General features: G+C 39.6%; 1 protein-coding gene across 1 annotated transcript in view; it reads left to right on the plus strand.

Annotated features, from left to right (window-relative positions):
• The window catches only part of ephb6 (eph receptor B6), a 76265-nt gene that overhangs the window by 14652 nt on the left and 48236 nt on the right, over nt 1-13377 (plus strand). The window contains exon 2 of the mRNA XM_047360856.1: nt 9125-9189. Coding sequence (XP_047216812.1) covers nt 9125-9189 — 65 coding nt within the window. The remainder of the gene's footprint in view (nt 1-9124; nt 9190-13377) is intronic.

The following is a 13377-nucleotide window of genomic DNA, read 5'->3' on the forward strand; positions in this document are numbered from 1 at the left end:
CACAGTTAATCCTGTTGGATGTGGTTCGTCCTTCTTGGTGGTATGCTGACATTACCCTGGATACCGTGGCTCTTGATACATCACAAAGACTTGCTGTCTTGGTCACAGATGTGCCAGCAAGACGTGCACCAACAATTTGTCCTCTTTTGAACTCTGGTATGTCACCCATAATGTTGTGTGCATTTCAATATTTTGAGCAAAACTGTGCTCTTACCCTGCTAATTGAACCTTCACACTCTGCTCTTAATGGTGCAATGTGCAATCTATGAAGACTGGCTACCAGGCTGGTCCAATTTAGCCATGAAACCTCCCACACTAAAATGACAGGTGTTTCAGTTTCATTGTCCAACCCCTGTATATATATATATGTGTGTGTGTGTGTGTGTGTAAATCACACATTAACTTTGATTAGCCAAATTTGTTTCTTCAGTTTTTCTATCTGCACCTATGCCTGAGTACTATCAGGTCTCTGGACAGAAAATCACCTCAATAGAACCTGTTCAACAGCATGAAGTAGGCTAAAATATCTCAAAAAGCAACACATCACTTCCTGAATTAAATAAATGCAGGGCAAGATTAAAAACAAATTAGCTGACAGTTTTTGATCTGGAATGGGTCACAAAGCTATTTCTAAAGCTTTGTGTTGAGAGCCATTATTTGTAAATGAGGAGAATACAGAACCTTCCCAGGATGTGCTGGCCTATAAAAAACTATTCCAAAAGGGCATCGAGAACTCATCAAGGTAGCACAAAAAATCTGAACAACACTTAAAAAATAACATCTCAACACCTTGAGCCTCATTCGCCTCAGTTGAAACAAATAAGACACAAGGACTGTCTTACATCTGGCAAAACGCATCTTGATGAACCCTAAAATTGGTAGAAGAATATTATGTGGACTGATAAGACAATAGTGGAACTTTTTTGCATGTGCATCCTATGACATCTGGGATAAAACTAAAGAAGGATTATCATTCCTTCGGTCAAACATGGTGGTGGTAGTGTGATGATCTGAGACTGCTTTGCCTGCTTGCCTCAGGAACCTAGACAACTTTCCTCAATTGACAAAACCATGAATGTTGTACTCTCTCAGAAAATCCTGCAATGTCCAGCAACTCAATTTGAGACCTTGAGCTCAAAACACTTGGGTTATGCAGCAGTAGAATGATGCAAAGCAAACCAGCAGGTTGACATCTCCAAAAAAAAAAAAAAAATCAAAGGTCTTAAGGCGGCCTGGTCAAAATGTGTACTTAAATTTGGTTAAAATGCTGTGCCAGGACCTTAAACCGGCTGTATATTGTCTAAAACTCTCCAATGGGGCTAATTGAAAACAATTCTGTAAGGAAGAGTGTGATAAAATTCTTCCACAGTGATTAAAAAGACTCATCTTCAGTGATGCACAACCAGATGATCAACCTAAACGGCAAATACTTTATGGCATAGGCTGGTTTGGATAGCTATTTGTCTTAATAAATTAAATCACCTTTTGAAAACTGCTTTTTGCATTTACTCAGGTTATCTTTGTCTAATAATAAAATTAGGTTGGTGATCTGAAACATTGTATGTGTGACAAGAATTTAAAAGCAGAAAACATCTATAAAGGTGAAATACTTTCACAGCACTATATAGGCTAGCTTTTCCCTGATTTCTAATTGTTATTCTTCTGAGGATGCAGGCTGTGTTATAGTCTTTTATTTTGACTGGTCTTAATGAATAATTTTCCAGATTTTCTGATGATATTTTGAAGTTTATCTTTAGGATTTGGCTACTTGTTTATGTCCTTCTCTTTACAGCGATTTATCATTTTCAGAGGAATTATATTTTTGATTGTTAAGTCCATTAACTCTGAATAAATCTGTCATAAAATGTCTCAGCTCAGAAAATAACCTAGGTTTATGATTTAAATCAGCAAAGTACTAATTTCAAACATCAGTCTGTCTCTAAGACATTTTTGCTATACATCCCTTTCGGTAGATTTGTAAAAAATCCAAAGATAAAAGTTTCACAGACACAAGATAATATTTTAACACCAAAAAGGTGATTTCCAAATACCTAAAAACCCTCTTCCCAGACAGATAATGAACATCTTGTAATCAAGCAGTCAGTTTTTGTGAGTCCTCCCCTCCACTGCCTGTTGCTACCTGCTCAGCGTTTCTTTGGAGATTTACTCTGTCATCTTCCTTGGCTTAAATACAGTATTTTTGCAGCTGCAATTTCTTTCAGCTTTAACCGCTGCAGAGGTTTTTGATAACTCTCTTTGACATGTGCATGCTTATTTCTGGATTCATGTTAATCCCCTGCCCTGCTTCTCCTCCTCCTCCCTTTCTGTCTTGGCGTATCACTCTCACTGTGGTTGTTTGTAATAGAGGTTTAGCGCAGGCCTTGTTCTTCGCCAATTGTCTGTGGGTGGTAGCATCTGGAGCGTATAAAGCATGGGTGGGAACAAGGGGATGAGTGGACAAAAGACAAAACACAATCTGAATACTCTTTAAAAGTATTTGCCAACACTGTGGGACCATTTTGCAAAAGTGTGTCAGCATACAGTGCCTCCCAAAACTATTCATTCCCTTTAACTTTTTCACATTTTGTCACATTGCAACCACAAACTTTGGTGTATTTTATTTGGATTTTATACAAAGTAACACATAATCCTAAAGGCGGAAGAAAACTCAAAACGTTTACAAATAAAAATCTAAAAATATGTGATGTACATTTGCAGTCAGGCCTCTTTGATCTGAAATTCTGTGTATTAATCAATAATAGGAGGTTAGCTAGTCAGTAAATAGTTCACTTGTGTGTAATTTAATGTCAGTATAAATCCAGCTGTTTTGTGAAGGTCTCAGAGGTTAGTTAGAGAACACCAATGAACAAACAGCATCATGAAGACCAAGGAACACAGCGCTCAGGTCAGTGAGAACGTTGTGGAGATATTTAACCCTTGAGGCACCTTAGCCTTACCCTTCAGCCAAAGTGGTTCCTTTTATAAAAGTGCTAAAAATATTAAGGTTTTTGTTTGGGCTTTCAATGCACCAAACATTTTCAATGACCCCAGACTGAACCATACATGTGAAAGTTATCACATTTTCTTTTTTTGGCATTTTTCTCATGTATTTTGTCGCCTTTGACGATTTGAATTTCACAATAAATAAATACGACTTTCACATCACACTTGGATACTACTTTGTTGTATTCAAGCCTTTTTCTTTTTTATAGCCATTGACTTTGCAAGGTAAGAAAATAAGAACTCCTTTGAATGCTTATCTGATGTGTGCTGTCCCTTGTGAATGAGGGAGGCATCCCACCTAAAATGAATTTTTCCCTTTATTTTAAAAGTAGAGTCTTAGATTAATAAAGTATTTATGGCAAAACAATTGCAAGTCGTGAGGAAGACCGTATATCAGAAATAGGTGACTGTAATAGGAGTCAGTGGACAAAAGTTGTCTCAAGGTTAAACATTAACCTTGGGACCACTATAGCTACAGAAGCTACAGAAATCCATGCAAAACCTTCTTTTCTATACAGCTTGCAAGAGAGAGAGAATAACTGAATGTTTAAAAACAATAATAATAAACAAATCTTGCCAAAGTTTTATAAAATTTCATTGACCTTCAAACATTTCAACATTGTCCAACATTTAAGAATCAAAAAACTAAAATATATTGTATACAACCCCCTTTACAGTGATAGTCCTGATTAAAATCAAGTAGAAACAACAAAGCCATTAATAAGAGTAGCTGCAAAGAGACCCATGGTAACCCTGCAGGACCTGCTGATATCCACATCCCAAGTGGGAGAATATGTCCTCAAAACAACTAGCAAAATCTGGTCTTTGTAGACAAATAGCAAGAAGAAACACATTGTTGAAAGAAAGCCACAATAAATCCTATTTGCAGTTTGCCACAGGCCTTGTAGGGAACACAGCAAGCATATGGAAGAAGGTACTATTGTTGGATTAAATATAATACTTTGGCCTGCAGGCAAATCGCTTTATGTGGGAGAAAACTAGCACTCCATATCACCCTGATCACCATCATCACCATCCCAGCAATGGAAAGTAGTTATAATAATAGGTAGAGGCAGCTTAATGCAGTGGGGATACCTTTCTTGAGCAGGTCAGAAAAGCTGATCAAAATTGATGAGACGATGGATGGAGCTACAGACAGGGCCAGAGCTACAATGAATTGGTTTAAACCAAAGCATATCAATGTGTTAGAATGGCCTAGTTAAAGTCCAGACCCAAATCCAATTACAAATCTGCAGCAAGACTTGAAAACTTATATTCACAGACACTGTTCATTCAATCTGAGTAAGCTTGACCAATTTTGCAAAGAATAATTGTCACAAAAAAAACATTGGCAAAGCTGGTAGAGACATACTTAAAAATACTGCCAGCTGTAAATGCAGCAAAATGGACAAAGTATTGACTAAAGGGGGTTAAACAGTAATACACACTGACGTTAAAAGTTAGACGTTAAAAACAGTTTTAGCTCCACTTCACAGTAAAATTTCAATGAAACAGACTGAACTTTGTGGCTGTAAGCTGACAAAAGTCCAACGGTTGTGAACGCTTTCAAATGGCACCATGTGTTTCTGTTCGCTCTTCTTTTTACTTTGATACTGAGGGATGATTCAAACTCACATCTCTCGTTTTGTGTTCGTGAAATACTAACAGCGAAATCCTTTACTGAGCACCTGGCGGAGCTCTGGAAAAGTGTGCTTTAAAGTAGCCTACATCTGCTGTCAAGAGGTGTAACATGGGCGACAGAACAACACTTAGCACAGAAGAGGGTGTCGGTGCATGCATGGCCGCACTGAGAGGGAAAAGTGTTGGGCACAGAAACATGAGTGGAGAGACCAGAGAGGGGGTCATTCAGCTGAAGTGCACACTCCAGAGGCAGAGGGGACAGCCAGAAAGTAATGCAGGTCACCCCTGCAACAAGAGAAATGAGCATTTTACACCCACGGCATGCGCAGTAAGAAAGGAGAAAACAAATGCACAAGCACAATCATATCACTCTTTCCTTTCATAAAGAGGCCTTTTCTACTCTATTGTATCCTATTTTAATTTGCCTTGGATATCAAAATACCTTCCCAACAAATCCAACATCAATAATGGAGCAGAGCGTTATCTCCCTCCTTTATGTTCAGAGATGCCCTGCTGTCACTTTTCAGATGAATAATACACAAAAAGCGGAGAGCAGACAAGGAGGGCGGGGTGGATGTAGAAAACTTTCTCAACAAGAGAGAGTGGAGCAAGAAGCTGCAAGAGGCCTCCGTGCATTAACCCGGCACTCAGGTGGAGACTACAGACTCAGCGGTTCCTCAAACTGCTGGGGACAAACTTTGAGTGTTTCGTCCCTCAGATGGACGTCTGCAGAGATACTCTGGTGCAAACAGAGAGTTAAATAAAGGAGCTTTTATGACAGCATGAACGTCTGAACGCCCCCTTTCTATTCTCGCATGCCCACCCGAGCAGTGATTTCCCCAAGTATTTTTTAAAATGTGTTCGACCGGCGCTTATCTCAGCATGTTGTGGTGAATTATTCAGCACGTTTAAGTCACACAGTGAGACACGCATGATGCTGTTTGAACTCTCCTCCATGTAATCCTTGTGTACAGGTTTGTCACAGAAAAAGAGCAGAAGTGACGTGAGGACTCTGGTCCCCACAACAAGAGACTAAATAGCAGGCACATGAATATTCATGCCAAAACTGTTTGCTGCGTGTTATTTATGCATGACTGTGCTCAAGGAGGATGGCTAAATAAATTGGCAATGACACATTTGAACTATTTATGTGTGTGTGTGTGTTTGTGTGTGTTTTGTCTGATGTAAAAAAGTTGGATGCTTAATAAGGTCACAGCACATGATCTGTGAGCCTATGTGGTTCAAACATTGAGTTTTGTAACAGAGACCCTTGTAAAAGAATTCATTGCCCCTGGAACTTTTGCACAGTTTGTCACATGATCTCCTCAAACTATAGGAAAACCCTTTTTTTTTAGCTGGACTCAGCCTTAGTTATAGGGTGAGGAGTTCCGGCATTCAAAGGGAGCTTAAAGTAGAGCAGCCGCTCATTCACATCGAAAGGAGTCGGCTGAGGTGCCTCGGGCATCTGATTAGGATGCCCCCTGGGTGCCTCCCTTCGGAGGAGTTCTGGGCATGTCCCACAGGCAGGAAACCAGAGGAAAGACCCAGAACTCATTGGAAGGACTATGTATCCTGTCTGGTATGGGTATACCTCCCAGAATGAGCTGGAGAAAGTTGTTGGGGAGAGGGATGTCTGACTTTTCCACCTGGACCTGTTGCCCCAGCGACCCAATCTCAGATAAGCAGAAGACAATTGATGGATGGAAACAAAATCTGAAAAGTATTTTTCATTTTGGATTCTCTCCCATGTCACTCTGTTACCCCTGAATTAGACCAATATATTGGGGTATGCTTACCTGCTCTGAACTTGTACAATACAGTGTTGTTAGCAAAAATGCTCCAGCACAGTCATATTGAACGGGGAGTGCCTGTAAACATAATTGTTTAACTCTTTTCACAAATTCTCAAATGGATTTAAATCTGAACTTTGACTGGGACATTCCAATACATAATTATGCTTTGATATTAAACCATACCATTATAGTCATGGCTTTATGTTTAGGGTTGTTGTCCTGCTGGAAGGTGAACCTCAGTCCAAGTCTCCAGTGTTTTGCAGGTTCTATCAGATTGTTTTCAGGTTTGCCCTGGATTTAGCTCCATCCATCCTCCCGTCAATTCTGTCAAGCTTCCCAGTCCCTGCTGAATGATTGCATTCTACCATTGCATACCGATGCCACCACCATGCTTCTGTGGGGATGGTGTGTTCAGGAGCTTTTATTTTCTGCCACATTTGGCGCTTTCCAAAAAGGGCAAAAAGTTCAGGGTTGGTCTCATCTGACCAGAAACTGCAAACATTTGATGACTGCTTTTGGCTTTCTTTCACAAACAGATCCACTCTCCCATAAAAGATAGATTTATGAGGTGCACTATTCATTGTCGTGAAATTAAAAGACCAGCTGTGGATTTCTGCACCTCCTCTAGAGTTAAAATGGGCCTCTAGAGCCAGTTAGTTGCACTGAATTTTATTTAGAGGTATCAGTATAAAGGGTGCTCAATACGAGTGCATGCCCAACTTTTCAGATTTGTGTTTTTAAAATTTTTTCCCTCCTACTCCACAATTGTCCACGTTTATGACACAAAATCCAATAAAATACAAAGGTTTGTGACTGTCAGGTGACAAAAGTGGAATTGTAGGACTTGAATTTAGCATGCAGCTTCTGTCCTTAACAAAATAATTGAAAAAAAGATTTGTCAGTTATAAGACCTTTGTTTTATGTGGGTTTGCATCTTCAGCTCCTCTCACCAAGTTTGTTGGGTGAAACTATTTGTGCTTCACAAACCTAAAAAACGTCACAGTCCATTTGTATTCCTGCAGCTGATGCAGCTTGTATAACCTCAAATTCTGGAGGACATCCATGGAAAATCTGTGACTTTAATGAGACAGACAAAAAGACAAGCCGGTGGCTGAAATCAGACAGACCCACTGAGGAATGTAGGCTTGCAGGACAGATTTGTGGGTTCTCCATCTGTGAGTTTAATCCTGAAAAAAAAAAAGCTTTACAGAACAGCCAGAGAACAGCGATATCTGTCAGGGGCGACAAGAGATATTGTGTTCTTTTTTTTGTTTGATTTATTAAGACTGGCAGCAGATTTTAGTGCATGTCTCTCTGCATTTCCAGGTCTCAACATCTATCTGTCGTTCTCTGTGGGTCACTTTTGTTTTGGTGGGCTGGCATACTTTTAAAAATCTCAGCCTGCATGCACATTCAGAAGGTAGCATGACTCTGTCTTTGTTTGACTCAGAGAGAGAAAAAGAGACCTTTATATTCTCTAGTAAGCAACTGAGTGATATTAAATGGAAATTAAATAATAAAAAAGATACCAACAATGAGTGGGATTATTCATTTGTAAAGAGAGGATGATGGTTCTTTCCTCCCACAGTGTCTCGTCTGTAAATATGTCTGGAGCTCTTTAGGTGATTAGTGCTCTCTGTGTTTTTTCCTCCATTAGCTCCATGTGCGCAGGCTTGCAGCCCTGAAATCTGATGCATGCGCCACCTCTGTGTCAACGACAAAACTTTGGCGTACATTCAGTCTCCAGGGCAGGCTGTGCCAAACTGAATGAAGAGCAACCACCACAGTTTCGGAATACTAATGGAAAATTCAAGGGCTTCGGTTCTGTGTGGGAAGCTGCCATGTGTCAGCATGCAGCACTCAGCATTAAAGTCACTCTGTGAGAGGGAGCGAGTGAGTGAGTGTGTGTGAGAGAGTGTGTGTAATTTCTTTGCCAGTTTGCTTTTTCAAAGCACTTAAACCCCAAAAAGCAAATTTATGGGAAAACACACTCAAGCACAAAAGTATTGTCTCATTCTAGTTCTCTCTAGATTGGAGGGAATGAGGAAATATCTTAAGAAATGCAGCAAAAGATGAACACTGAGCATTTTAATTCAGCATAGTAAAAATAAAGGGTTCACCTAAAAACTTAAAGCTTCTATAAACACGTAACAGTAGCTGTCACTGCATTTTTAATCTTGGAAATTTGACGAGTAATTACGTTGCCCCAGCAGGTCAGTCAGTTTAATTTCCTAAACCCCCGAACTCGGTGCCAAAATGCATCATCGCTCAGAATTGATTATCGGGTTTGACAGATGCAGGCAGCTGGAGATTGCCCCGATTTCACTCCATGGAAAAGAAAAAATACCAAAACGAAATGTGGACAAAATCTGGTGAAGTTACTCAAACTATGCAGTGACTTGGGATATTTCACAAAAACTCTTAATCTAAAAGGATTCTTTAAAAAGAATAATTAATGTTTTGAAGCCGAGTTTAAGATCTTGATTGGAACATAGAATCCCACAGGGTGCTGTTCTCGAACCTTTAATTATTGATTCTGTTTCACAGTTCTCTATCTTATTTCAGTGCTCAAGCTGTTCCTCCGTGAAACTTTCAAGCCTCAAGCAATTATTTTAAATCGAAAGCTGTAGATATTGTCAGTTTTCTCACTCCCTGTCTCTGTTTTTTCTGCTTTTTCCAAATCCCAGTGATGCTGCTGGACACAACAGAAACTACCTCAGAGCTGGGCTGGACCACCTATCCGGACACTGGGGTAAGCAGGGACCTGATCTGCAAATGTGGCTTCTAGGTTTTGGGGTTTAGAAGCTGCTGTGTTTGAAGGCCAGTCAAGTGGGCTGCACACAAATATGTGATTTAAGTGTTGGGTTATTATTAAGGCTGTTTAAACCAATCTCAATACCTGTTGATGTAAAATCTGGGAGTTTATGTCAGCCGCCCTCATAGTAGTAGTCCGCAAGCTGTACGGTTGTATTTTGGATGACTTGTTTTTATAATTCAGGACCTGTTTCTATATTTCTACAGGCCATGCACATTTTTTGATCCGAAAAATGTCAAAGTGACAAAACAATATTGCTTTCCATCAGTCTGTTTTCATCCCTTACAATGACATTTGCAGTAAAAGAGACACTGTATTGGCTGCTGCAGCTCCATGTCTAAGGCCACGTTCACACTGCAGATCTTGATGCTCAATTCTGACTTTTTTGCTGAAATCCAATATTTTTTGTTCAAAGTAAAATGAAATGCGACCGCCATTTGACTTCAGTAGGGACGGTTCACACACAAAAGCGACCCGCATCACAGAAGGAGAATGTAGACGGCGTCTCTGTGTTATTATTAGGTTGTTGGGAACCAACAATACTATCAGCACATTATAAAAAGACGAAGAAAGGTAAGAAGTAAAAGAGCACACCTAATTACAATGGCCTTTTGTGGAGCAGTGACTGCTACTTCTATAGAGAAGTCTGTGTGGATGCGTAGTCGGAGCCAGAAGAATGATGTTAAAGTCCGATGAATTGCTTTCAGACTGCGGACGCTTTGAAAACTTAAAAATGTGGTCCTAAATCGGATACGTATCTGATTTAGGACCACATTTGAAAGTGGTGCAAATTGGATTTTTTGAAAGGGGAAAAGATCGGAATTGGGCCATTCTGCCTGCCATAAAAAAAGTTGGATATGGGTCACATTCGGTCAAAAACGTCAGATTCGGGTCGCATTTGCCTGCAGTGTGAACATAGCCTTACCTATATTTACTTAATGCCATCAAATCCTTTTTTTTGAGCCGAAGCAAGCATGTCAGAGAAATACGAAGTTACAATAAAACTTTGTTTTGATGCTTAAAATTACTCAAAGTAGGCCTTGACCAATATGATAATAACATTGATCCAAAATAAAATACAAATATGTAGGTTTGCATCAGGTTATAGTTGTCTTCTCCTCAGCCACAAACAAAGCAGACACAGAGATGATCTAAAAGATAGATAAAAATATTTCCTCACTGAGCATTTCAGGTCATGACAAGAATGAGACACACCTCGGAATAGGAGTAGATATTTCTTTATGTGCAGTTTGAGGATTAGATGTATGCACAAACTCTGGTTTGCATATATTTTGTGAATGCAGTAACATTGTGAATTTGGCCCAGAGGAGCCATACAAAGTTGGAGAGGCTGATTCCTCTACAAGTCTGAATAATTCACCACTTTAAAAAGTCAGTTTTAGCTTAATTAGTGTGATGTTTAATGTGCAAACAAGGGGAAATGTAAATTGAGTCATGGGATAGAATTTTTAGTATCAATCTGTATTTTATTTTCCTTGTTTGTTTGTATAGTGACTAAACAAACAAATGGATTAGCAAACTAATTCAGTTAGAAGTTGGGCTGCACAGTATATTGCAAATATATTGTCATCGCAAACCAGTGTGTGCAATATTTATCACAAAGGACTGTTTGAAGAGCAATAAATGTTGACTACTATATCCCATTGTTTTAAACTTGCATTTTTCATGCTAATGAAATATTTATCCAGCTGGACAGTCTCAGGGCAGCAGATGCTCACACTGGACACAAAAGACATTGGCCAAAATGCTAAAGGTCAAAAAGAGTAGGAAGCAAAGACGAGAAAGACAAGAAAGAAGAAAATAGGCACATTTTGCAACTGACATCATCTCAGTATGTACCAGTATTTCAGTATGTAGTGTACCTTGTCCTGTGTGTCTCGGTGTTTCCCTGCGATGGACTGGTGACCTGTCCAGGGCGTACCCTGCCTCTCCGCTGTAGACTGCTGGAGATAGGCAACAGCTCCGCCGTGACTCTAAATGGAAAAAGCGGGTATAGAAAATGGATGGATAAGTGAATGGGATCTGAATCATCAGGTTGGAACATTACAAAAATCAGAATAGGCCAAAGAAATCTGCAATTTTAGCCTCTATATGAATAATATTGTATTGTTACTCAAAGGATAGAGGTCTTCCTTTCATCCAGGCAGTAGATTATTTTTTTTGTAAGAGCACATTTTCTTTTTCTGGGAAGAATGGAGACAGTAAGAGTTCAGTTTACAGACTTGGTTGACTGCTGCCATTGGTTTTACAATTGCAGACACAATAAGCTTTTTCAAAATGAAAACAAAACAAAAAAGAAACACGGGAAAAATAGCATCAGACAGAGAGAGAAAGAAAATACATCTTTTTTCAGGGAAAGAATAGAAAATGTTCTGTTGATCAACAGGTCTAAGGATTGATTCTGTTGAAACAGCTGCAGTACACACAGGACTTAACACACTGACAGTCTAAATTTCTGGAGCATCAGAAACACTCATGGTCACTATAGCATTTCACATGGGGTGTTAATTTTTGTTTCACAACTTCACACATGGACATAAACCTGAAGCCCCAACTCCCACAAACATCTTGCTTTTTATTTTTCTCCCACTGCATTCACATCCTTTTCAGTGCTGTTGGTGCTGGTGCACAGCGGGTCACGTTGAAAAGGCCACTGGGTGCACGAAACAAATAACTGTGTTGCAAAACAGTTGTTCAATACAAAATGATTTTCAGGCCGTTATGCACTGTCCCTTTTGCTGTGACGCTACATTTATGAGGGCAAAAGAGCCTTAGGATCATTCCCAGGATATACAAATCCAGCTTTTACATGACCATCTGTCTATTTTTTTTTACTAATAATGTCATAATTGCAGAAGGCGGGTATGTGCATGTCCAACGTATAGGTATGGGTTGGAGGCAGGGGTATTATTTTGAAAATCGCTTAACGCTGACATTACAGGGAGAAACCATAGCAAGCCCCACCTCATCTCTCTATTGTTTCTCCTAATCTATGTTAGAAATACCCAGGCTGAACCATGAGTCTTCCAGCCAGAGCTTCTCTAAATGTTTGAACTTAGAGTGCCTTGTATTTCCCCCAATGGCTCAACAGTTTTTAAAACCACATTTCACTGGAATTACAGCTGCAAGTCTTTTGAGTTATGTTTTCCCAGATTTGCACTTTTGGACACTGACGTTTCTGCCTGTTCTTCATTGTGAGATGGTTCAATCTCAGTCAGGCTGAATGGAGAGCATCTTTGAACATCAGTGTTGAGTTTTCGCCTATAACTCTGGATTAGATCTTGGTCCTTTCACTGGGCCATTTTAACCCATGAAGCCGATTGTTGTTGATGTTTGTTTACTTCTTCCCCCTCTTTACAACAAAATGGTGCATTACCACCAACCTGGTATGTTTACTTACCTTCTAAATAGTTGCCAAGGAGCTGGAGAAGTTCAGTTGGCTTTAGTTGGTTTGAAAAATCATGCTGTGAGTGATAGCTCACCAAGTAGATATCATACGAAGATCTGTTGATCTGTAAATAATGTGAAAGTTGTTTTGGGTGTCCCCAGCTGAAATATAATTGTCCTGTACAGCTGTGGTTCTCTGTAGCTCCTCCAGAGTTGCCATGTGCCTCTTGGCTGCTTTCTTGATTAATGCTCTCCTTGCCCATCCCGTTAGTGCAGGTGGACAGCTATGTTTTGACAGGGTTGTAGTTGTGTTATACTTTTAGATGACAGAATAAACAAAAACGTCCAAAGCTTGTGGATAAATATTGTTTTATAACCTAACACTGCTTTAAACCTCCCCACAACCTTCTCCCCAACCTTCCTGCTGTGTTGTTTGTTTTTTATAAAGCTGTTTAAAGCCTTTGCATAACAGCTGTGTTTTTACTCATATTTAATTACAAATACAGTAGGTGGACTCTATTGATTAATTAGGTGACTTATAGAGGCAGTTGGTTGCACTTGTTATTATTTAGAGGTATTAGAGTAAAGTGGGCTGAGTACATATCCATGCCACACATTTTAGATTTTAATGTGAACATAAATTGATAACCACATAGGGCTGCACAATATCTTAGAAATGTATCAGTATCACAACATCACTGTATGCGATATGACATAG

The sequence above is a fragment of the Girardinichthys multiradiatus genome, chromosome 3 (assembly GCF_021462225.1).
Source record: "Girardinichthys multiradiatus isolate DD_20200921_A chromosome 3, DD_fGirMul_XY1, whole genome shotgun sequence".
NCBI classification, from domain to species: domain Eukaryota; kingdom Metazoa; phylum Chordata; class Actinopteri; order Cyprinodontiformes; family Goodeidae; genus Girardinichthys; species Girardinichthys multiradiatus.